Source organism: Leucoraja erinacea, chromosome 4, assembly GCF_028641065.1.
Source record: "Leucoraja erinacea ecotype New England chromosome 4, Leri_hhj_1, whole genome shotgun sequence".
Taxonomy (NCBI): Eukaryota; Metazoa; Chordata; class Chondrichthyes; order Rajiformes; family Rajidae; genus Leucoraja; species Leucoraja erinaceus.
In genome coordinates this window covers 34,877,893-34,904,332 of record NC_073380.1, presented here as the reverse complement: position 1 = coordinate 34,904,332, position 26,440 = coordinate 34,877,893, and the positions used below count along the sequence as shown (strand labels likewise).

The window sequence follows — 26,440 nt, the reverse complement described above, 5'->3', positions numbered from 1 at the left end:
CAAACAGGCAAATTTGTTCATCGAAGGCTGGGAAATCAAAGAAAGTTTAGAGTTCCTCCTCCCTTGACAACATGAGTCGTCCAACAGAATAAATTGTCGGGAGGCAAGCAGTTGTCTTGGGATCAAAGATCAGCTGAGCAGAACCCCCTCTTTCTTGTAGGAGTTCCATTTTTTCACAAAAAGCTATTGTTTATTTATTCTGTATTAGTGACTAAAGGGGCTGTCCCACTTGGGCAATCGAAGCTGCGAGTTTAGAGGAGTTTGCCCTGGACTCAAACTGGCAGCATGGTCGACACGAGGTCCTAGGAGGACTATGAGGTGGCTGGAACTCTCCTTCATGCTCAAGGGAGGTTCCCGCATACTCGCGGCCTCAGCTAGGTCGCGGAAAATTTTTCAGCATATTGAAAACATTTCCGCAAGTAAAGGTTCGTTGGCATGGGTCTTTTTCACTCGTAGTGCAGTGGAGTGGGGTCGCTATTTACTTACAGGCACTTGAGGGCAGCTGTAGGCCATCTCCTTCGCTGACCGGGCATTTTGATTGGCTCATTGGAATTTCACGACCTAGGAAGACCTACCGGTAGGTAAAATGCTCCCTAAACTTTATTAAACTTCTTAAAAGTGTCTCCACTCCTTCTCCCCCTCCTTCTCTCCCTCCCCTCCTCTCCCTCCTTCTCCCCCCCCTTCTCTCCCTCCTTCTCTCCCTCCTTCTCCCTCCTTCTCTCTCCTCTTCCCCCTCTTCTTCCCCCCCCCCCCGCGCTCTCTAAAGGACTTACGGTACTCTGTGGTAGCCGTTTACCTTCCTCTTCATCGCATCGGTCGATCCAGCTCGCGATTTCATCGCAGCCGGTCGATCCAGCTCGAGGCTTTCCAGGCGAGTGCCCTCGAGCATGAAGGTCGAAGGCACTCTTCTGGACTTGCGGATTAGGTCACCCAAGTGGGACAGCCCCTTTAAGCAGCAAGTGCAATCCATAAATATTTAGTTTGTGAGTGATCAAAACTTGGTAGTGTTGACAAACAAGGACAAACATGAAGACAAAGGAGAATGGTCTGGAGCCCTGTTTCTATGCTGTATGTCTGACACCAGTAGCATGAGGTGATGAAAGACGCTATGTAAATATAATGCCCCTGTCCCACTTAGGATACCTGAACGGAAACCTCTGGAGACTTTGCGCCCCACCCAAGGTTTCCGTGCGGTTCCCGGAGGTTGCAGGTGGTTTCCGGAGGTTGCAGGTATGGAAGCAGGTAGGGAGACTGACAAAAACCTCTGGGAACCGCACGGAAACCTTGGGTGGGGCGCAAAGTCTCCAGAGGTTTAGTTATTTAACAGTGGGGGTGGAAGTGGGTAATGTTGATGAGAAATTTAATTGCCAGTGGGAAGAGTTTTCACATCATGAAGAATCTAATCCAGATACTATCAAATGAGGAAGCAAACTTTGGACTGGGGTAGGATGCAGAATGTTTTGGTGGAATTCAGAAGTTTGTCTTTGATCTAGCTGTGGTAAATGAGGACCATTTTGAGAAACTTGTCAAAGCTAACTTTGGCAATATCAGCATGTATTTTGAAATAAATTTAGTTTAGTGATGCAACACAGAAACGGGCCCTTTGACCCACCGAGTCCGTACCGACCAGTGATCCCCGCATATTAACACTACCCTACACGTGCTAGGGACAATTTTACATTTATAACCAAGCTAATTAACCTCCAAACCTGTACGTCTTTGGAGTGTGGGAGGAAACCGAAGATCTCAGAGAAAACCCACACAGGTCACGGGAAGAACGTACAAACTCCGTACAGACGCGTAGTCAGGATCAAACCCGGGTCTCTGGCGCTGTAAGACAGTGGCTCTACTGTTTAATTTATTTAAAAGTGATACTAGGAAGTAGGCCAGTTTTAGAATCCCAAAAATGTCATTGAAATATTAACTAGATTTTGAAATCAGTGTCAGTTCTTTAGAAGACCATGAAAGGTATAGCCAGGGTGATGTATACTAAAGGTTAACCGTGAACTGAAACTTGAAGCAGATTGGGAGTATGTTATCAAAGACTGAAGCAATAGAGGTGTAGAGATCTTCACAATGTCTCATGTTGCAGTTAATGAAAGACTTGTGGAAAATGGGTTTCAAAAGTGTGATCTTTTTGAAAAGTTTGCAGTGAATGGGCAATGAGAAATCTAGGAGGAAAGGCAGGGGGGCAATTGAGAAGATAAAAGGTTTGTTTCCTTAGAGAGCAACGAGCAAGATTAATGTGGGTGGAAGACACAATTGGCTGTTGCATTGGTGGTTCTTAGTAAGTGCAGTGAATATGCCAGATAATGCTGCATGGGAGCGCTATATCTACATTGGACGTCATAGAACAATAAGGTCTAACACTGAATTGAGTAGCGGCACACAAGTTATAGAAAATATTGATACAAAGACTGAAAAAGAGGAATTTAAGATTGTACAGTGCCCTCCATATTTTTGGGACAAAGACCCATCATTTATTTATTTGCCTCTGTACTCCACAATTTGAGATATGTAATATAAAAAATCACACGTGATTAAAAGTGCACATTGTCAGAATTTAATAAAGGCCATTTTTATACATTTTGGTTTCACCATGTAGAAATTACAACAGTGTTTATACATAGTCCCCCCCCCCCCCCCCCCCCCCCATTTCAGGGCACCATAATGTTTGTGACACAGCAATGTCATGTAAATGAAAGTAGTCATGTTTAGAATTTTGCTGCATATCCTTTGCATGCAATGACTGCTTGAATCTGCGATTCATGGACATCACCAGTTGCTGGGTGTCTTCTCTGGTGATGCTCTGCCAGGCCTATTTGCAGCCATCATGAGCTTATGGTTGTTTTGGGGGCTAGTCGCCCAGTTTTCTCTGCAGCATATAAAAGGCATGCTCAATTAGGTTCAGATCGAGTGATTGACTTGGCTACTCAAGAATTTACCAATTTATAGCTTTGAAAAACTCCTTTGTTGCTTTAGTAGTATGTTTGGAATCATTGTCTTGCTGCAGAATGAACTGCTGGCCAATGAGTTTTGAGGCATTTGTTTGAACTTGAACAGATAGGATGTGTCTATACACTTCAGATTTCATTATGCTTCTACCATCAGCAGTTGTATCAACAATGAAGATAAGTGAGCCAGTACCTTCAGCAGCCATACATGCCTAGGCTATAACATCCCCACCACTGTGTTGCACAGATGAGGTGGTATGCTTTGGATCTTGGGCAGTTCCTTCTCTCCTCCATACTTTGCTCTTGCCATCACTCTGATATAAGTTAATCTCCATCTCATCTGTCCACAAGATCTTTTCCAGAACTGTGGTTGCTCTTTTAAGAACTTCTTGGCAAACTAACCTGGGGCCATCCTATTTTTGCAGCTAACCAGTGGTTTCTATCTTGCAGGATAGCCTCTGTATTTCTGTTAATGAAGTCTTCTGCGGACAGAGGTCATTAACAAATAGAAACATAGAAACATAGAAATTAGGTGCAGGAGTAGGCCATTCGGCCCTTCGAGCCTGCACCGCCATTCAATATGATCATGGCTGATCATCCAACTCAGTATTCCGTACCTGCCTTCTCTCCATACCCCCTGATCCCCTTAGCCACAAGGGCCACATCTAACTCCCTCTTAAATATAGCCAATGAACTGGCCTCAACTACCCTCTGTGGCAGAGAGTTCCAGAGATAAATGACTCCTAAAGAGTCATAGACTCCTGATCTGTCGGACAGGTGTTTGGGGATTTTTCTTTATTTATAGAGAGAATTCTTCTGTCATCAGCTGTGGAGGTCTTCCTTGGCCTACCAATCCCATTGCAATTAGTAAGGTCACCAGGGCTCTCTTTCTTCTTGATGGTGTTCCAGCCAGTTGATTTTGGTAAGCCTAAGGTTTGGCTGATGTCTCTTAACAGTTTTATTCATGTTTCTCAGTCTCATAATGGCTTCCTTGACTTTCATTGGCACATGGTCCTCCTATTGATAAACAGCAATAAAAGTTTCCAAATGTGACGGAAAGACTGGAGGAAAGACTAGATGCTGAGAGCTCTCTTATACCTGCATTAAGGAGGCAATTAAACACACCTGAGCAATTATAAACACATGTGAAGCCATGTGTCCCAAACATTATGGTGCCCTGTAATGGGTGGGGTGGGTGGGGGTCTATGTATAAACACAGCTTTTAATGGCCTTTAATAAAATCTGACAATGTACTTTAACCACATGTGATTTTTTTTTTTTTCTATTACAAATCTCAAATTGTGGAGCACAGAAGCAAATAAATAAATGACGGGTCTTTGTACCAAACATTATAGAGGGCACTGTATGTAGGTAGATGACAGAGGGGTTAGGGGAGGTAGAGTGGATACAGAGGAGGTTATTTGTAGAAGAGATAACTGGTGGTTTTGCATGGATTCTTTGTTGGAATGTGAAGAGAGAAAGCCAAAAGAACTGCTTTGAAAAATATGCTGCCGTCTTTGATTCCAACTTGAGTTTGTGCCATATGTTTTACACTTCTGCCACTTACAGGCAACATTAATCACAAGGCATCAACTTTTAATGTATTTACATCAGCCGAATGAACTGCTAAAGGTGAGGAAATCAAGTATTCTGCTTCAAAGAATGCAGGAGCCTTTGGGGATCATATGGGACAGAATCGTTTGAAGAGGCATCCATGTTAGCATTTGTACAATGCAATATGGATGCCTCTTTTAAAAAAAAAATCTCTTGAGACTTAATTGTCAAGTTTAACGCTTATTGTACACTTGCACTTTATAAGCAATAATCCTTTTTATGTGGATGTATTTTACAAGTTATCAATTCAGTATCACAAAATTACTAACGTTTATGTTTCATAATTGGACTGGTGTAGATTTAATCTCTTTTTGTCAAGGAAGCCCAACATGCAAGTTGACCTGATAATTTTATATTGGTACAAAATGCAATAAGATAAGCAAGCTGTTTCATGGAAAGACTCATTCAATCCACTGAACCTCCCAAACTACAACATGAACTCTGTAATCTTTTGTACAACTTGGATATGAGGTTGCAAATACTCCTGTAGGCTAAATTCAATAGCTAACACTTCTGATCTCCGCATAGGAACTACTGCATTGTCCTATTATATTGTGAAACCAAAAGTCAGTACAATGTAGATGTATGCAAGATCCTAAGATGACAAATGAAGGCAGGAATGAACTGAGCCTGTTGGCAAACAGTCCTCCAGATAAAGACAATTTACAATGCGTTACCCAATTGCTTATGGAGTTTTTATTTGTATAAATTGGCTGTCATATTTGCTTGATGAGTTGCACCCTCAGCTTCAATTCCTGCCTCACTTAGACCTATTTATACCCCCCTCCTTTCTATTCTCTTTTGCCTGCTTTTATTCATTCCTCATCCTGATGAATTTTGCTTCTATCTCCTCCCCCATTGGCTTTCACTGGCTCTTCTTCACCTGCTACCGCCACCATCTCCTGCCCCGCTTGCATTCACTGCAGTCTCTTTCTGCTGCTTTCTCATTCGCTGCCTCCTTTCGCCTTCTCTAGCTTACTTTTGCTATTGTCTCCTGCCCAACCTCCCCACTATGACCACCATTACACCTGCCACCAAAACTTTTTTATTTTGCTCCTGATGCCCCCACTCTATCCATTCTCGTTGCTTGTACTGTACAGGGCCTGCATTTTTCAATTGCTATTCACTCTCTCTGAGCCCCTTGATTCCTGCACCTATCAAATTTGTATCTTAATCTTCTTGCTATGTGCGCATGCCTAATGCAAACTACCATCATATTATTTTTCTCAGTTGGGGCCGATGGAGTGACATACTATCACATGGTCGTTTTAAACGGCAGTTGACAGAACATGATGTGGAGACCATCTGCCGCACTATCCTTGTGTACTGCTTGAACCATTACAGAGGAGATGAGAAGATCAAAGGATTTATATGGGATCTGATTACTCCTACTGAGGATGGACAGACTCGAGCTCTGCAAAACCACTCGGGTATTTTAAAATTACTTTGATCATATATTGATCTTGGGAAAATTTGTGAATGCCAAGGAGTTAAAAATAATTGTAAGTTTTAGTTAAAACCAGAAGAGAATACTTCATAAATTTCGGTTGCAGTAATGAAAACGGGTACAGGTGCTAGGCTATTTACCCCTTGATCTGATTCATTAAACAACTACTGAAACATCTCTATTCCATTTACGCACCTTCAGTTCACAACCTATGATACTCTTAGCTAATGGAAGGTTGCCAACCTTGTGCTTAAATTTCAACTGATACCGTATTCAATCTTTTTGGTGAAGAGTTAAAATTTTCATTTAGTTGTGTGCCGGAGGTCAAAGTTCTTATTTACTTAGCTCCAAAATAACCTTATTTCAACTTCAGGGTTATGCCTTCTATACTGAATTCTCACTGCAGAAATCAGATCTCTTAAGCATTTTAAAAACGCTAATAAGACAACTAACCTTTTTGACTTGGGAAAACTTCCAAGCTTATGCATCCAGTCTGCAATTTAAGCTTTTATGTCATGGCATAATGATGATAAATCTATGCTGTTTCCTCCCACATCCAATATGTAATTCCTATGCTTCAGTGAATAAAAACTGAATGCAGTTCTCCAGGTGGGGTCTGACAAGACTGAAGCAAAATAACCTCAACATTTAATTCCCTTCTCTTGAGAGAAACCACCTAGTTTACAGGCTGATCCTTTGGAATTTTGTGTTACTAATCTGTGTTTAAAAAAAACCACCTTTGGTGTGTGCAGTCGCTTTTTTTTTAAACATAGGTTAGCGTTACAAAAATCCACAGGATCAGTCTGTAATCTAGGCACATGGATATTCAGTACTTTTGCTTACTTTATGATTACAGGTATACGTACTAAAGGTTCAAAGACAGATTAACTGGATTAATACCAGAAGAGGTTATGGTGTCAATTGCAGCTGTTACGAAAGGCCAAACACACTGGTGAAGTCAATATTATTAAGTGATAGATTCATATATTGAAAACCTATGCAATTGTGTAAATTTGAAAACTAAAAGTAATTAATAAATTATGAAATTCCAGAAGGTGGCTACATCATGAACTATCATGGAGTAGTTGAAGTAAATAGCACAAATGTACCAAGGAGAGAGCACAGGCAAGGAGAAAAATCAATAAAGATAAATATATTCTGATGAGGTTAAATGTGAGATATAATGAAGCTAATGTGGAGCATAGTCATTGGCGCTTATCAGGAATACAGTTTTTTTTTAAATCCAAATTTTGTGCAGGTATTTCCAATTGTTGGATAACAGTCACATCTTTAAGTTCATAAGACATAAGAGCAGAATTAGGCCATTTGGCCCATAGGGTCTGCTCCGCCATTTCATCATGACCGATTGCTTTTCTTATTGCTAGAAATATGCAAGTTATTGCCTTAAATAACTTCAAAATCAGATTTTTTGGAAAAAAACATTGTCAAAAAACAGATATTTAATTGCGGTAGTGATCTGTCCAGGTGTTATTTCACAAAATAATTTTTGAATTACAATTGCCAAGAGGCACCTTTAAGCACAAGTATGCTGGTAAATTGGTCCAATGTAAAGATCCAAATCCTTAGACTTCTGCTGCATCACAAAATTTAGCTTTTTTTTAAAGTCCTGTATCATTGAATGTAAGAAAGATTAATGCCACGGATTCTATTTTGACGATTATTTCATTTTTTACTACTTTTAGTCTATCCATAATAGTGATGTTTGTTTTCTTAGGTTTTCTACCTTATATGCTTGGGGCCATGTTTACTGTAATCCTGCTGGTTATGCCCACACCTTCTTATCTGGATGTAACCAGATAATCTCCCATGATATTTATTTTGTCTATGCCATTAACCAATCTGTCTGCCTTGAATTTATACTCTATTCCCTCTGCAAGTAAAGATTTCATTATTCTATTTGGGATGGATGAGTCCCAATCAAAAAAGTTACTCTATCCTACTCTTCACATCTGAGAAAAGTGTTGATTTATTTGCATGTTGTGGCATCTCCAAGTGTGCTTCAATTCTCTTGGTCTCTACAGAATTGGAACGGGCTTCCTTATATACTGTACCTTGACATTGTATTTTGATGAGGTCTACTGCAACTAAGAATTCTAAAGTATGAAGCCAAAGTCCTTAGTTCCTATTGGTGATTATGTTCTTCTGGCAGCTGTCTTAAAATGTGAACCAGGCTGTGGCAATCTTGGTGTCACATTTGGTCCTGAGATTAGATTGAGCCCACCACCAAGGCCACTTCAAGCCCAAAACATTGACTCATCTGCTGAAATTTTCGCCCACCATTTGTAACCTCTTCCAATGGGCTTTCTCAGTTATTAGCTATTTCCTTAAGCTCTCATATCTTTCACTGGCCTGTTATCTTCATCTTGAGATGCATCTGAAAGAGTGGCAGACCAAAGGGAGTGGTGGAAAGTCGAGCGAATGTGGGTGGAATATCAAAAGAAAAGGGAAGAAAACTGAGGTAGATGAGGGCTGAAGTGCAGAGATTATCAGTGAGAAAAAAAAGAGTAAGAGATGTCATGATACATGTACCAAAATTAACTTGGATGGTGGAAAGATATGAATTTTAAGAACAGGTAAGGAAAAAAACTGAGAAATCAGCACGACATCTGATGATAAAGAAACAAATATAAGAAAGGCAGTCACATAGCGTTGTAACATGGCCATCTCACCATTAAAGGTAAACAAAATTGCTGGAGAAACTCAGCTGGTGCGGCAGCATCTATGGAGCAAAGGAAATAGGCAACGTTTCGGTCCGAAACCCTTCTTCAGACGGAAGGGTTTCAGTCTGAAGAAGGGTTTCGGCACGAATCGTTGCCTATTTCCTTCGCTCCATAGATGCTGCTGCACCCGCTGAGTTTCTCCAGCAATTTTGTCTACCTTCGATTTTCCAGCATCTGCAGTTCCTTCTTGAACATCTCACCATTAAAGTACATGGAGAGAGACTTAAAAATCAGGGGAAAGATTACAACAGCCACACTGGGGAAAGGAGAATGTGCAGTGATTGTTTCATTTCAGTAAATTGAAAACTATGTAATCTGTGCACTAATTGTTAAGTTTGTGGGTTGGTTTGTTCTGTGCTAAGGTGATTATAACTTGTATGTTTGCTCTACTAATAGGTTTGTCTGCACCAGTGCCTAGAGGGAGGAAAGGAAAGAAAGTTAAAAGCCAGTCTACTCAGCCAATCTTGAAAAATGCTGATTGGCTCGTAAGCTGCAACCCAGATACCTTGCTGCATGATGATGGTTACAAGAAACACCTTAAACACCACTGCAACAAGTGAGTTTTAGTCGTACAATTTGCAAGCAAAGCAAATCTTAAATCTTAGTTTTGTTTCGTATTAAAAAAAAACCTATTTGAATAAGCGAGTTTGGTATTCCAAAAAACGCAAGGAATCATGGGATTTGTCAAAGGTAGAATGCTATAAATAAAAATAAAACGAAGCGTTGTAGATTCAGTAAGTATATAGTTTGGGTCCGATTTTTTTGGTATTTTTTCAATGGGAGACAGGGGGGTGAGGGGGATAGGGAGAGACCTGCAAGCACAGCTGCACCACCACTGGACCGTCCTCGGTTCCCCCCCACGCTCGAGTGTCCCATCCCTGCCCGGGGGGGGCTGCCAGAAACGTCCGGACCGACGGGACACCGGCCCCCCAGGCCCAGTGTGGAGAAGCGTCAACCCCAGCTCACCTCCGCCTCTCCCGCCGGGCCGACCGACAACACCAGCAGCCACAGGCCCACAGAACCCATAGCCAGTACCAACTCCAGCTCAACCCCACTCCAACTCCAGAGGAAGCCGCTCCCCGAAGGGCCGCTACGGTGACAAGTGCCAGTTCGTCCCTGCGCTCCTTCAGCCACCACCCCAAGTACAAGCCGTACCTTCCACAACACAGTCTTCTGCCCCGACAGTAGCCGCTGCCACTTCATGCACAACCCCAAGGAGTGAGGGCCCCGGCCTCGCCTGGGTCAGGGCGCCAGCCTGGGCTCAGCCTCCTCCTGCTCGGCGCTAGACTGTGCCGCACTGCAGGTGGCCTTCAGCCCGACCTAGAGTTGGCCCAGACTCTGGGCTTGGGGCTGGGCAAGGGAGGGGGAGGAGGTTGCTGCTGCCACCAGCGGGCGCCTGGCCTTCATGGCTGGCAGGAGCCCATCTGCAGACTCTCCCTCCGACCAGGACGACTCCTGCAGCAGCGGCTCCGAGTCGCCCGGTTTCGAGCAGAGTCAGCGGCTTCAGCAGTATCTCGGTGTCGGAATGAGGGTAGGAGGGTTGAGATGGAGGGCTGCCGACCGATCCAGCGGGACAGGCAGAGCCGAGCTGGAGCCAGCGGCTGCAGGGCCGGCTGCAAGTCTGGGGCCGCCCTGGATAGGGATGGGACACCGAGGAGGGGGCGGGGACGGCCCAGCAGCAACTCAAGAGCACCCGCAGCAACGGACAGCCGACCCCGACCACAGATGAAACACAAGCCTGCACACAATGCAGCACCACCGTTGCCGAGACTTTATAGCTAGTGACCTATGACCTGGGCATGCGCAGTCGGAATACCGAACTCGCTTATTGATTAGTGCAGCCATTTGTATTTGTGATTAACATTTTAAAAAGTGCTTTCATGTTTAGGATCTTCTGAAACTACTTTAGAAATGTGCATTAATTTTTCGCTTGAAAACTCATGTTTTGAATAAAAGTATAAAATAGGCCATTGTTTGTACTGAGGCACTTCAAATTAGATTTTGCATATCTTTCTTTTTCAGCCCGTTAAATAGCTGCTCATTATTCTAAACATAAAGCTGCTTCAAAAGATAGTAAGCAACAGCTGAGGAAATTGCATGAGATAATGGAGCAGAACGCCTACTGCAAGCCATCTGCTCCGTTGTTTACAAACTTACTTGAACACTTCAGAAGCACTGGCAACATGCACGTTAAACTTCACAAACTGAATTAGGCATTACTGAATGAAATGTGTCTGGGCTGCACAACACTGTGCTCAGTATGTTGAAAGTGGTTGCCAAGCATGGCTGTTGAAAGCCAGCAAAAGCACCACACAGAGGTGATTATATGCCACCATCTGTCATGCTTCAAGCCTACCATACAGCATAGCTAATCAGCCTTGGCAGAATGATGGATGAACAGAAGCAGCTGCCAAAAGCTAGTGTTGGCAAACAGTACTAATGTTCAAACTTTCTTCCACTACAGAGTCCTACTGCGGGTACGGATGCTGTATTATTTGAGGCAAGAAGTGATAGGAGATGTAGCAGACAAGATATTTGATGGTGCAGATGCAAGGTCAGTAAATGTGTCAGTGGAATACTTATTGTGATTTTTCATTTGGTGTGTAGATACATAGAAAATAATTCCTTCATTTAAAATAGGCCCCATATTTAGTTTTATTTAATTTAAAGGAAGGTTTCCGAATAGTTGAATGTATTTTAATTTGAATCTGGTGCGTTAATCAGCATGAAGTCTTTAACAAATAAGGATTGCAAGTTATTGATAGAACTGTTATCTAAGAGTTTTTTCGAGGCAAATTTAGAGGCTCAAGTTTAGAAAACAACAACTAAACAAAACACTGAATAAACAAGATCTGTCAATGCGCCCTTAAGATAACAATTGGGGAAAAGAGTTTCTGTAGATATTTCAAATAACTAAGGCCTAAAATTGGCTCTAATTACTTTTCAAATCTGATCTTTACAAAAAAAACAAAGTAATTTGGCAATTTTCATCCAGAGCATGTTTACTAATTCATCTAGTCTATATCCATTTCCTTCAAAAGAGTGTGCCGGCGGGTAGTGCAAACTTTCTATGTCCCAGCGTCATTTCTATTGGTCTGACTTGAATGTTGCTGCAAACTCAACTTTCTGGATGGTGTCTTCTAACATGTCTTTTAGATCTCATTTCATCCGTAAATAGTTTCATTCTAATGGTTGATTAATATAACTTGTATGTAGTACAATTAGGCATATTATGTTAACACAATCGACTTCCAGATTTTAAAATAGAAATGTTGTAGCTAGTTAAAAAGTGGAGTATCACCTAAAAGAGGTACTTGCCAGGGTTGCTAATTTTTCACAGCATTGCTCGTATTGATTTAATTCAAAATTCATTTAAATCATATTGATAACTGATTTGTTAAATACTTAGACATGTAAATTAAACTCTCCAGGTCCCAATATGCTAATGACTGTTTTGATCCTTTTTTTAATGTGGCTCTTTGGCCATGTTATCCTGTAGGAAGGATGTTCTAATGATTAGTGGCCATTATGGAGCTCTGTGCTCAATAAAAATGGCAATATAAGATCCAATCCAAATTTGAATAGACCTTGCAGATTTCTCACCAACAGATTTTAACGTTGCCTATTTTAAATCACGTGGGTTTCAGTAGCCTGATAGGTATCTTTACAATAATTAACCATATGATACCAATGGCAGAAAATACATTGAATTTAAAAGTGTAAGAAGATAATAATCCAGCAAATGAAATAAAATATGTAAACCTATTTCAAACCTTGTAGCAAGCATAATGTAGTACTAGTAGTCTATTTGGATTCTCAACATTTTCAGTACATTTCCACAATGGAATCATGGGCAAAGACAAACCAAGGAATCAAAGAACAAAAGGGGGCCTGGCGCGGGGGTACTTTGTAACTTTGTAAGCGCCCTCTATGCGTGTGGTGACTATTTACATACCTTAGGTATGCAAGCAAAGAATTTCACTGTGACTTGTCACATGGTGATAATAAAGTATAAAGTATTCATTCAAGTTTCAGAATAGGCAGAATTGTACAGCATATAAATGGGTCATTCTGCCCGACTCATCCACACTGACCAATAGGCACCTTTCTATATTAATGCGTCACCCAACATGTAATAAATAACCGTCCATGCTAAACCGTCATGTGCCCATCAAGACACTTAAATGCTGTCAACGGCCCAGCTTCAACCATTCTCTTGGGTGCTTGCAACTCTCTGGGTGAAGAAGGTCCTTCTCATATCCCCTTGCAGTCTCTTCTCCCTTACCCTAAACCCATGTCCTTGCGTTTTATGTCCCACTGATACGAGAAACAGTTTCCTGCATTCCATAACCTTTCTAATTTTATATACCTTAGCACTGTCCCATCTAAATCTCTGATACTTCAGCAGAAACCAGAGCTGGATTTTCCAGTGTCACCTCAGACCCCAAGCACATGCTGGCGTGCATTCTTTATATACCTTGGTGACCAGAACTACATGCAGTACTCCAGTTGCAGTGTGACCAAGGTTTTATAAAGTTGGAGCGTAACCACTCTACCTTAGTATTCAATGCCCTTATGAATACCAGAGGGAGAAGAGGAGGGAAGAGACAGCAGCCCTAAGACTTTTGCCTCCATCACAGTGAGGAGGTGCTTGGTGAACTCACTGTGGTGGATGTAAATTTGTGTTTATTGTGTGTTGTTTATTATTACATGTATGGCTGCAGGCAACGACATTTCGTTCAGACCGAAAGGTTTGAATGACAAATAAAGGATTCAATTCGATTCAATTCAATGAATGTCTCCTATTGCCAAAGAGACAGTTTACCCACTTTCCCTTGTCTTACCAAGTGATGATCATTAATCCTCCCCTCAATTTTTTTCCAGTATCTTCCCCAGCACTGACATTAAGCTGGGGGAAGCACTGACATTAAACTTGCCTCTTTTATTTTCCCAGTCGTCGTCGACGAATATGGCTGCCCAGCCTGCAGCTGTCCGTCCTTTCACACTTTTAATTTTTTTTTAGTATGTTAAAAGTTTGTTTGGAGGTCTAATCGTTTTTTATGGGGGGGGGGGGGGGGGGGGGGGGGGGGGGGGGGGGGGGGGGGGGGAAACAGTTTTTTCTCAGTCCCTACCTGGTCGGAGATGCGGCTTTTCTCCGGGCCGTATGTTCGCCACTTCCTTGCAGCCTACCACCAGGACTGGAACGGCGTTTCCTGCCGGGACCGGCCAGAACTTCAGCAGCGGCGCAGCGCTGGGGCGCCATCGCAGAGCGGGCGATGCCTTGCCTGGGTCGGCATGCAGTGGGCTCCGGAGTGCTGAGACCGCCGACTCCCAACATTGCGGAGCTGTCGTTGCGGAGCTTCCAGCCGCCGCGGCGCTGACTCTGAACACCGTGGAGCCTGGGATCTCTCGCCGAGATCACCAGTGTTGGAGCTCCGACCAGCGCGGCCTGTGGACTTCGGGAGCCGCGGTCTCTGGCAGCAAGCGGCCGTTACAGATGCTCCAAGCCAATGAAGAGTGTTCTCCCAACGCCGAAGCCTCATCATCTGGCGAGAGGGCCTGAACATCGGGCCGCTGTTGCGTCAACTGCGGAAGCCTCAATAGGCCCGACCATGGGTGAACAAGGGGAAGAGGACTGGACTTTGTGCCTTCCCTCACAGTGGGAACCATTATGGGGGGGTGTTTTTATGTTTTATGTTCAATTCTTTATTTAATGTGATGTCTTACTTTTATTGGTGTGCTGCAAATGGTAACTCAAATTTCACTCCACCAGAAATGGTGTATGTGACAATAAATGTCCTTTGTCCTTTGTCTCTCTCCCCTCCACCATATTTTCACTGACAGAACTTCCCACAGATGTGCCTCTGAAATGTCTGTCTTTTGACCCTGACTTTGCCTCTATCATGCTAGACCATCCTGATAGCATGTTATCTTTGTGCACATTTTTGCTCACGTCTGCTTTCCTCATGAACAGCAAGCATTTTCTATTGTATTAGCCTTCACATTCAATAGATTATTCATTGCCATTTCTGTCGATTGAATAAGATTTCACTACCTAATACATCTTTCCTCTTTTAACATTTTGAAGGAACCATCGGAATTGTGGGTCAACCTTTCATTCCTACCAACCTCTTATTAAAATTCCCATGTGGTCTCAAATTTGCCATACCCGTCCTATCTCTTCTCTTTGCACTATCCATGGACCAAAACAATCTTTCCAAGTGAAGCAGTAATTTTCTTGCACTTAACTGAATCAACTGCATTCATCATTAGCAATGTCTTCTTCTATACGTTGGCAAACCAAATGCCAGCGAAAGCATTGCAGAACACGTGTTTAATCTGCAAGAATGACTCCAGGTCTTCGGTTGCTTGCCAGTTTTAATTCTCTATCCCACGCTGACTTGTTTGTGGTGTCCTTTACTGTAATAATGATGCTCAATGAAAGCTTGAACAAGACCTTGTCGTGAGTCAGAGCGCAATGCAGCCTCCAAACCCAATATCCAATTCTCCAACTTTATCTCACTTTATCTGTCTGTAACACAACTTTCCAATGTTCTATAGATTCAGGATCAGTTCCAGTATATTGGAGGGTAACTAATGTTATTCCACTTTTTAAGAAAGGCGGGAGAGAGAAAACGGGGAATTATAGACCAGTTAGCCTGATATCGGTGGTGGGGAGGATAAAAGATAAAATAGCTGCACGTTTGGATAGCAGTAACAGGATCGGTCCGAGTTAGCATGGATTTACGAAGGGTAATTTTTTGAGGATGTAACAAGGAAAATGGACAGGGGAGAGCCAGTGGATGTAGTGTACCTGGACTTTAAGAAAACATTTGATAAGGTCCCACATAGGAGATTAATGGGCAAAATTAGGGCACATGGTATTGGGGGTGGAGTGCTGACAAGGATAGAAAATTGGTTGGCAGACAGGAAGCAAAGAGTAGGGATTAACGGGTGCCTTTCAGAATGGCAGACAGTGACTAGTGGGGTTCCGCAAGGCTCGGTGCTGGGATCGCAGCTATTTACAATATATTAATGATTTAGATGAAGGGATTACAAGTAACATTAGCAAATTTGCAGATGACACAAAGCTGGGTGGCAGTGTGAACCATGTGGAGGATGCTATGAGAATGCAGGGTGACTTGGACAGGTTGGGTGAGTGGGCAGATGCATGGCAGATGCAGTTTAATGTGGATAAATGTGAGGTTATCCACTTTGGTAGCAAAACCAGGAAGGCAGATTATTATCTAAATGGTATCAAATTGGGAAAGAGGAAGTACAACGAGATCTGGGGGGGGGGGGGGGTGGGGGGGGGGGGGGGGGGGGGGGGGTCCTTGTTCATCAGTCAATGAAAGTAAGCATGCAGGTACAGGAGGCAGTGAAGAAAGCGAATGGCATGTTGGCCTTCATAACAAGAAGAGTTGAGTATAGGAGCAAAGAGATCCTTCTGCAGTTGTACAGGGCCCTAGTGAGACTATTGTGTAGTTTTGGTCTCCAAATTTGAGGAAGGACATCCTTGCTATTGAGGCAGTGCAGCGTAGGTTCACGAGCTTAATTCCCGAGATGGCGGGACTGTCATAAGCTGAGAGAATGGAGCGGCTGGGCTTTTAAACTCTGGAATTTAGAAGGATGAGAGGGAATCTTATTGAAACTTATTTAAAGGGGAGGAGGGTGCCTGGAAGGAGAATTGCTGTGTATGGCCGCAGATAGCCAGTCGGTATCGATAGTCCGGCTATCTAGACTGCATGGCTATCTAGACTACACTTCTTCCCACCTTGCTTCCTGTAAGGACTCCATCCCCTACTCCCAATACCTCCATCTATGCCGCATCTGCTCCCAGGATGAGGTGTTCCACATCAGGGCATCGGAAATGTCCTCATTCTTCAGGGAACGGGGGTTCCCCTCCCCTACTATAGATGAGGCTCTCACCAGGGTCTCTTCAATACTCTGTAACACTGCTCGCTCTCCCCACCCCCCCACTTGTAACAAGTGCAGAATCCCACTAGTCCTCACCTTCCACCCCACTAGTCCTCCGTCATTTTCGCCACCTTCAATGTGACCCCACCACTCGCCACATCTTCCCATCTCCCCTCCATGGCTGCTTTCCGTAAAGACCGCTCCCTCCGTAACTCCTTGGTCAATTCTTCCCTTCCCACCCGCACCTCCCCCTCCCCGGGCACTTTCCCTTGCAACCACAAGAGATGTTACACTTGTCGCTTTACCTCCCCCCTCGACTCCATTCAAGGACCCAAGCAGTCGTTCCAGGTGCGACAGAGGTTCACCTGCACCTCCTCCAACCTTATCTATTGCATCCGCTGCTCTAGATGTCAGCTGATCTGAGACCAAGCGTAGGCTTGGCGATCGTTTCGCCAAACACCTCCGCTCGGTCTGCAATAACCAATCTGATCTCCGGGTGGCTCAGCACTTCAACTCCCTCTCCCATTCCGAATCCAACCTTTCTGTCCTGGGCCTCCTCCATGGCCAGAGTGAGCACCACCGCAAATTGGAGGAGCAGCACCTCATATTCCGCTTGGGCAGTTTACACCCCAGCAGCATGAACATTAACTTCTCCAATTTCCTGTAGCCCTTATTGTCTCCTCACCTTCTCAGCTCTCCATCAACCCTCTGGCTCCTCCTCTTCCTTTCTTCTTCCCGTCTCCCCCCCCCTCACCTTACATCAGTCTGAAGAAGGGTTTCGGCCCAAAACTTTGCCTATTTCCTTCACTCCACAGATGCTCCGTACCCGCTGAGTTTCTCCAGCACTTTTGTCCACCTAAGATTTTTAAGGGTTTGGACACTTTAGAGGCAGAAAACATGTTCCCGATGTTGGGGGAGTCCAGAACCAGGGGCCACAGTTTATGAATAAGGGGTAAGCCATTTAGAATGGAGATGAGGAAACACTTTTTTACACAGAGTTGTGAGTGTGGAATTCTCTGCCTCAGAGAGCGGTGGATGCCGGTTATCTGGATAGTTTCAAGGGAGAGCTAGGATAGGGCTCTTAAAGATAGCGGAGTCAGGGGATATGGGGAGAAGGCAGGGACGGGGTACTGATTGTGGATGATTAGCCATGATCTCATTGAATGGTGTTGCTGGCGCGAAAGGCCGAATGGCCTGCTCCTGCACCTATTGTCTATAGTCTATTTCTGAAATTGGTTCAGTTTTTGTCCCCCTGATATAACCTGCATTTAACCCCTTGGCTACATTCCTTTGCTCATAATCTCACTCTCTCATCGGCCCTCATAATTCTTGTTCCTTTTTTTCCCCTCCAATTGTCCCTCTTAACCCTTTAACTGGATGACCTCCATAACTTAACCCATGGCAACCCTGGTATTGCCTTAATAGAGAGATTCTCTTTACCCTATCCTATTTCTCGCCCATATTTTCTGCAATTTAAAGCTGACTTATTTTCTCTTTTTCAATTCTGATGAGTCTGATCTGAGTGATCATTATTTGTCTTTCCACGTGCTGCCCGACCAGCTGAATGTTTCCTGTATTTTCTACTTTAATTTCAGATTTCCAGCATCTGCAGTTTTTTATTTTCACAGGGCCTAATAGTTGTATTTAGAAAATAGAAGCATGTTCTGTAATTGCTGCTGGGAATGCTATTGTTCATTATTTGCACACATATTGTGAACTCTGGATTGGAAATGCAATTAAATTTTGTGGATAGCTCCTAAATGTGATATATAGGTAATATTAAAAAGGATAGCATCTAAATAGTGGAGTAGTTAATAGACACTTAGAATGGCCATGCAGTCAGCAAATTAAATTCAGAGTATAAATGTGAAGTATATTTTGCAGGAGAAAAATAAGGTCAGGTGTTCCTTGAAAGAGTCTAGTTGGTTAAATAAATTATGATATTGAGATGTGCATTATTGAGAGTGTCAACATTGGTTAGTAAAGACATAGGTAGGTAATGGGATATTGTGCAAAAAAATGAAAATTAATGTTAAAGTTCACTGTAACTGGTTGAATCATGCATGGAGCAAATAGTTATCATAAACAGAAGACCAATACAAAAAAGAACTGTTGCAATCACAATCATGTGCATTAAGGATACGACTACTTTTAAGCAAGAAATTTCACATAACTTAAGTTCAGCTATGAATAAAACTGGTGGAGTTGATGTGACAGTGACCCAAGTGCCAGGTTTCTGGCACTGGAAGTTGAACTGACTCAAGAGTAGGCTGCCAAGCCTTTATTCTGTGTTTGAAAAAGTCCAAACCGCAACCTCTATCAGACTTTACAACAGTTCAGCTGATTATAACTCGTCCAATGTTTCTTTGACCTTTAAGAGTTGCTTCCAATCAAATGTACATGTAACAGAGGTCCTCAATTTGACTCTAAATCTATGCTCAACCTGTCTCTATCTCAATTAGTGTTGCTATAATGTAACTATTACATTAGGGATTTTAGATGATATACTGTTTCAAAAATGTTTTTAGATTTTTGTAAGATGTTTTGAAATCATTTTATGTCAGGAAACATTCAATAGGTTAGAACTTATTTCTCTAGAAAAGAGGTTATGTTAAGCCTTTGAGATTAAAATATTTGATAGGATAGTTAGAGAGAAGATGAATGTATAATCTTATATTGTCTCAATATTATAATTAAGGATTATTTTGCATCGGGTTACCTACAGTTAATTTGCAGCACTTGGCTTGGAACCAATTGTGATCTAATACTGTGACCAAACCATCCAATTTAAAGCACAATTGCTTTTGAAAAAGGATTTTAGGAAACTATTCGCAATTTCATCAATTAGGCAGGGATACATCCTTGACGATTTAGGTTAAATTTAATGACAGGAACATGTTGAAATGGTTTTAGAAATAAAAATAACATTTATAGCATTATTATTAATTTTGTTGGTAAGGTGCTTGATTCCATCGAACAAAAGTTATGAGTTGTAAGTGGGAATAAAACGTCTTAACTGTTACACTAAAACTTGATCTCATTTGGCAAAACATTTTAAATTGGAATTCTTAATTTTTAGCTTTTGCATTTAAGTTTTGACATTAATATTATTGAAAATGGTGTTTGCCATTCCGAGCTTGCATTTTTGTGTATCGTAGAGATTCCTCTTTCAAGCCTGAATAAATGATAATATATGGTTTAATTTTATTTTTAAGAAGCAACTTTAATTTACACTACATCACCTTTTTTATTTAGTGATGTAGATATCTGGATCCCAGAAATGGATCATGGGGAACTTCCTACGGATTGGTGGGATCGTGAAGCTGATAAATGCCTTCTTATCGGTGTCTATAAGCATGGTATGCAATTTATTTTCTGATTTAATTGATTAATACCCCACTCAAAGTGCAATGGGCAAATATATGGTGTGGTGCACAGACCAAAGCAGTAAGTACAATTCAAGTTATGTGTAAGTTAACTGATCATAGCCAGAATTTTTATGAGGAGAACATGGTTTTTCGCAATACAGAGAAATACAAGATAGTCTCCCTTGCACAATGCTGTTCAGCAATTAATACAGAAAGGCTTGCATATTCTGGGTGCAAGGGTTATGAATAAGTTAACTGGAGGATTGAAACACCATTTTGAAATTGCTTAGATGTACGCTATTAAATGTAATTGGGGAGAGGGAGGATTGAATGGTAGGTAAACAGATGCAAAATTGTTCACTTGCTCTTTATGTAATTCATCTCAATGCAGTTTTGTTTGTCAGAATATACAAACTTAAAAGTAAATTATTAATGTTTGAAAATCAGATAGAAGTTGCAGAAAAAAGGAAATCCTCTGCAGGTCAGCCAGCATTTGTGGAAAGGCAAATGGAGTTAGTTTCAGGTAGGTGATGCAGAGTGAGAGATCTGTGGATTAGATAGGATAAGAAGTGAGACAGCCAACTTTGAAAACTGAATGGATTTGTTTAGCAGGGCTGTTTGGCCTGCCCTTGCAGAGGGCGAAGTATCATGAATGTGATGCACTATGTTGACAGAACTACATGTAAAATGTTTTAGACCCTCAAACGAACGAAGCATCCGGCTGCAAATGGAGGTATCTGAGGATATTGATATTGGAGGAGTGAACTGGTGTGCTCTGAAGAGAATAGTCTCATAAATGCGGTAGAGGAAGGGCAGATATTCTCTGTCCACAAACTCGGTGTAAAGTGGGGAACAAGGAACTGGGTTGAGAACGAGAAGTGCAAGAAATGAAACTGACTGTAAGAACAATGTAATCTATAAATGCGGGTCATCTCAACTAATGAAAAAAATACTACTTTGAACCAAATTAACCTACTCTAAGGAAAATAGCCAAGTTCCAAACATATTTAGGTGACATTTCGCTTTACCTAGCCATGTTCTCCAAAAATGGTGCCTGACCCGCTGAGTTATTCCAGCACTTTGTGTCATTTTTTTTTTGTAAACCAGCATCTGCAGTTCCTTGTTTCTACATTTTTCCAAATACATGTTTTCCATTCAAATGTTTTAGTGTTTTTGCTAACTTTTAGCAAGTTAGTGAGTGATTGTTTTGTTTAACTCCTGTTGAAGCACTTGAATGCAATTTAGTTACATAGATGTTGTACATAATATTTTTGGAATATACAGTACATTCAGAAAGTATTCAGACCTCTTCACTTTTTCCACATTTTGTTACGTTACAGCCTTATTTTAAAATTGATTAAATTCATTTTTTTATCAATCTACACACAATACACCAGAATGTAGAAACAAAAACAGATGTTTAGAAATTTTTGCAAAGTAATTAAAAATAAATAACTGAAATATCACATTTACATAAGTATTCAGACCCTTTGCTATGACACTCAAAATTGAGGTTAGGTTCATCCTGTTTCTATTGATTATCCTTGAGATATTTCCACAACTTGAGTTCACCAGTGGTAAATCAAATTGATTGGACAATGATATGGAAAGGCACACACCTGTCTATATAAGGTCCCACAGTTGACAGTGCATGTCAGAGCAAAAACCAAACCATGAAAACGAAGGCATTGTCCGTAGACCTCCGAGACAGGATTGTATCGAGACACAGATCTGGGGAAGGGTATAAAACAATTTCTGCAGCATTGCAAGTTCCAAAGATCATACTGTCATTCTTAAATGGAAGAACTTTGAAACCACCAGGACTCTTCATAGTGCTGGCCGCCCAGCCAAACTGAGCAATCGAGGGAGAAGGGCCTTGGTCAGGGAGGTGACCAAGAACCCGATGGTCACTCTGACAGAACTCCAGAGTTCCTCTGTGGAGGTGGGAGAACCTTCCAGATGGACAACTATAACCGCAGCACTCCACCAATCAGGCCTTCATGGTCGAGTGGCAGATGGAAGCCACTCCTCAGTAAAAGGCACATGACAGCCCACTTGGAGTTTGCCAAAAGGCATGAGAAACAAGATTCTCTGGTCTGATGAAACCAAGATTGAACTCTTTGGCCTGAATGCCAAGCGTCACGTCTAGCGGAAACCAGGCACCGCTCATCACCTGGCCAATACCATATATACGGTGAAGCATGGTGGTGGCAGCATCATGCTGTGGGGATGGTTTTCAGCGGCAGGAACTGGGGGACTAGTCAGGATCCAGGGAAAGATGAATGGAGCAAAGTACAGAGAGATCCTTGATGAAAACCTGCTCCAGAGCATTCTGGACCTCAGACTGGGGCGGAGGTTCACCTTCCAACAGGACAACGGCCCTAAGCACACAGCCAAGACAACGCAGGAGTGGCTTCGTGACAAGTCTGTGAATGTCCTTGAGTGGCCCAGCCAGAGCCCAGACTTGAACCCAATCGAATATCTCTGGAGGGACCTGAAAATAGCTGTGCATCGACACTCCCCATCCATCCTGACAGGTTGAGATGATCTGCAGAGAAGAATGGGAGAAATTACCCAAATACAGGTCTGCCAAGCTTGTAGCGTCATACCCAAGAAGACTTGAGGCTGCAATCGCTGCCAAAGGTGATAAAGGGGTCTGAATACTTATGTAAATGTGATATTTCAGTTATTTCTTTTTAAATACTTAGCAAAAATTTCTAAACACCTGTTTTCGCCTTTTTATTATGTGGTGTTGTGTATAGATTGTTGATTAAAAAATGATTTGATTCCATTTTAGAATAAGGCTGTAACGTAACAAATTGTTGAAAAAGTGAAGGGGTCTGAATACTTTCTAAATGCACTGTAGTCATAATTATTTTCTAAATGTTCATTGTAAAATTATTTGCAAGGTGTACCTATATATTAAAAAAAACTCAAAATATGTTTATTTTATCAAACTGCCACAATCTTTGGTTCCACCACTGCTCCTCTTTTTCTGCTTCTGTTCTGTAGCCCTGCATTGGAGTGACGAGTAGCTTAACCTTCGCTATTAATCTGTATAAGTGCCTCCTGGGCTTTTTTCCAAGTAGTATTTCACAAATGTCAGCACTGAGACTTTCCCGTTCCCTGTTGTGGAATGCTGTCTTGTTAACTCTGAACCAGTGGGATGCAGAACAGCCATGATGTATACAAAGAGCAGTTCCTAATCATAATCCAAATTCACTCGAGGTCACAGTGGAATTCTCTAGTGTGTGTCCTGACTAGGGGGGTAGAATGATGGCTTATAAAACCTTTCATGATTACAATTTGGCTTGAGGCTGAAGAGTACTTAAGAACAATGTGTCACAGTGCAGAACCTAATTGAATTATGCTGTTTTTGGTTGACTGAGGCAGTATTGCTTGTGGTCCAACTGAAGCTAGTCTAGCCTGATGATCATTTTCTCAGTTATTTCTGGAATTTGCATTTTTTAATATTCTGTATTAATGGAAGTGCCATCACTATCTCAAAAGATACTGATAATCTCCTCTCATTTTGATGTCTTATTTATTGGTTGGTTAATTCCCGTAATATTTTGCAGTCAAATATCTTTTTTTATATTTGTCAATTGTTGATATGTGGATTATTGAAAAGTAAAACTCTTACAGTGCGATTTTGCTCCTCTGTTCTCATTAAATAATTAATGATAGACTTAAACATTCTGCAAAGTATTACATGAATGTTTCTGAATTAAATTATAGTTTGGAAAGTAACTATTTCAGCTCAAGAAATTATGATTGGGCTGTAGTAAATTGAGTTACTGAAATCTTCTAACTTTTACACTTCTCCAATTTCCAGGAAGTATGTTTTCATGTGAAAGTGCATCAGTATATAACGCAATGGTTTATTGTGTGAAAGTCAAAGTCGACCTGTATAGTTATCTTCACAGATTAAAAGGAGTTGGTTCTTTTGTGTAGGTTATGAAAAGTACAATTCTATAAGGGCAGATCCTGTATTCTGTTTCGTGGAGCGAGTAGGAATGCCTGATGCAAAGGCCATGGCTGCTGAACAGAGGGGAACAGATGTGTTGGCAGATGTTAGTGATGGGTAAGTTGTGCCTTTGAGACCCTTTACAATCTAATACTCCCCCCTCAGATAACCTGCTACACCATTCAATAAGATGAATCAAAACTATGACTTTTAATTAAAGATGTTCTTTCAGTGTTGATTTTGACAGAGAGGAGGAAGATCCAGAATATAAACCAGGCAGAATTCCATTCAAAGATGAAATGGATGTAAGTATAATTAATTATGCTCTAAGCTTCGTTAAATCTGACTTTAAATTATCTGATTTGTCCATTTTTTTATTGATGTAGTATCAAGATCTAATATTTTGAAAAAATTCCAAAAAACATTTGATTATTTTGCATTTCATAAACTTGATCTATCAGGAAATCTTAGGCCAAAAATCTTAATTCATTGCAGGATTTTGAGAATTCTCCACAAGATGACAAAGAAGAATGTATGGATACTGTGAATACAGGTGAGGCCTTATGATAAGGGAGTGGAGTTAATGGAGTTTTGTTAATGCATAGCTTCGTTTCCAGCCATTAGACTACCTGAATTGTTATCATGCACTTTAAGCTCTATTCATGCATCCGACCTAAGCATGAATTTGTAACCATTGCGTACTAATGTTCTTACCTAGTAAGTTAAGTTATAGAAACTACATAATTATATGAAATCTACAGATGAATGACAGCAGCCTCGCAGCTTAACTTGTCACTTGGAGTTACTTGATGGTGCACAAATCTAAACTACTAAAATTACATTTTCAAACAGTTGATTTTAGATTGTATGGTTGGATGATGGAGATGGTGCAATGAACAAAAGTTAAACTTCAAAATTACGCCGCAATCATTGTAAATTTATTTCCTGCCATTTTACTGGAACCGTTACATTTCTTTGAAGGAGTTTAATGTTTTAATTCAGCAAAGAGCTGAATTTGTTGCAAGCATATCAGACTTGACATCTTCTGTTTGGGTAGATTACAATCTAACGATGCGAACGTTGACTTCACTAATTTTAGGTAATCTCCAACAAACATATACCTGCCGCACCCCCCCCCCCTTTCTTCCCCCACAACTCCCACCCCTCCCTTTCCTGCCCCATACTTCACAATCCGAAACTCTCCAAAACTGTCTCACACTTATTGTTCTTATCTCTGGTCTTTGTTCCAACTATCTGCCTGTCAATAAATCCCTATCACCTGTGTTGATCTATTACCTGCCACACTTTTCACTCCTTTTCCACCTTTCTTCTCTCCCCCCTACAATCAGTCTGAAGAAGGGTCCCAATCTGAAATGTCACCTATCCATGTTCTCCAGAGATACTGCCTAACCTGCTGAGATACTCCAGCACTTTGTGTCTTTTCATTATATGCCATCCTGGTGGTAACCTCAAACTTTGAAGGCTGAAACAAATAGTAGAACAAAGAGAAGAGGAATAAAGGAGAAAAAAATAGCATGTGGGTTAAAAAAAAAAGAACTGTAAAGAAAATGAAAAACATTAATAGGCTAATTGTATAAAATAAGCATTTAGGTTAAAATAGGTAATTGACTTAACATTACACTATTATTGTTGGAGATGTACAATTTAGTGTTACTTTCATGTCCAAATACATGAGCCAAAAGCTGAATTAGTAGACCAAAATAATTAATTCTAGCAAATCAAAAAGATTGTGAACAAGTTTTCCCCTGCATTAAATGTAAGTAATGCATGATATAAAAATAGGTTTGAGTAAATATATAAATCAGAGAAATGTACAAAAAATAAATGAAATAGTAGTATGTATTCTCATGGTAGTGAAATGGAATAGTAAAACATTATTACATTTTGAAATAAGAAATAAAGGCATAGTTATGTAGCAATGTGTGTGGGATTCTATGAAAAATGTCATCAGATAGGGGTAGTGAGATGGAAACTTTTTCCCGGGATGGAAATGTTAGACTAGAGGGCATAGCTTTACAAAATTTAAAGATGTGCGGTGCAAGTATTTTAGAATGGTGGGTGCCTGGAATGTATTGCCAGGGGAGACGGTTGAGGCTGGTGTGATAGTGGCATTTATGAGGTTTTTAGATAGGTCCATGTATATGGAATGGTATGGATTGCATGCAGGCAGAGAAGGTTAGTTTAACTTAGCATCATGTTCTGCACAGACATCAGCAGGTCAATAGGCCCGTTCCCGTGCTGTACATTCCAATGCAGTTTGTAGCTACTTGCAGTAATGGGGAAAAAAGGTTAAGATATTGAAAAATGACAGGAGAGATATTTGCAGGATGGTGCAAATGCTCTGGTGCAAGATGTGTGTTTAATTTTTTTTGCCATATCCCAGTTTCATTTATTATCGTCATGTACAGAGG

The 26,440-nt window shown here is 41.4% G+C and overlaps 1 protein-coding gene across 11 annotated transcripts in view; it reads left to right on the top strand.

The window, feature by feature from the left end:
* The window catches only part of chd7 (chromodomain helicase DNA binding protein 7), a 229,796-nt gene that overhangs the window by 181,360 nt on the left and 21,996 nt on the right, over nt 1–26,440 (top strand). For all 11 annotated transcript variants that reach the window (XM_055634007.1, XM_055634011.1, XM_055634012.1 and 8 more), the window contains 7 exons: nt 5,799–5,998; nt 9,153–9,312; nt 11,221–11,310; nt 19,929–20,032; nt 23,996–24,125; nt 24,241–24,313; nt 24,504–24,561. In XM_055634007.1, coding sequence (XP_055489982.1) covers nt 5,799–5,998; nt 9,153–9,312; nt 11,221–11,310; nt 19,929–20,032; nt 23,996–24,125; nt 24,241–24,313; nt 24,504–24,561 — 815 coding nt within the window. The remainder of the gene's footprint in view (nt 1–5,798; nt 5,999–9,152; nt 9,313–11,220; nt 11,311–19,928; nt 20,033–23,995; nt 24,126–24,240; nt 24,314–24,503; nt 24,562–26,440) is intronic.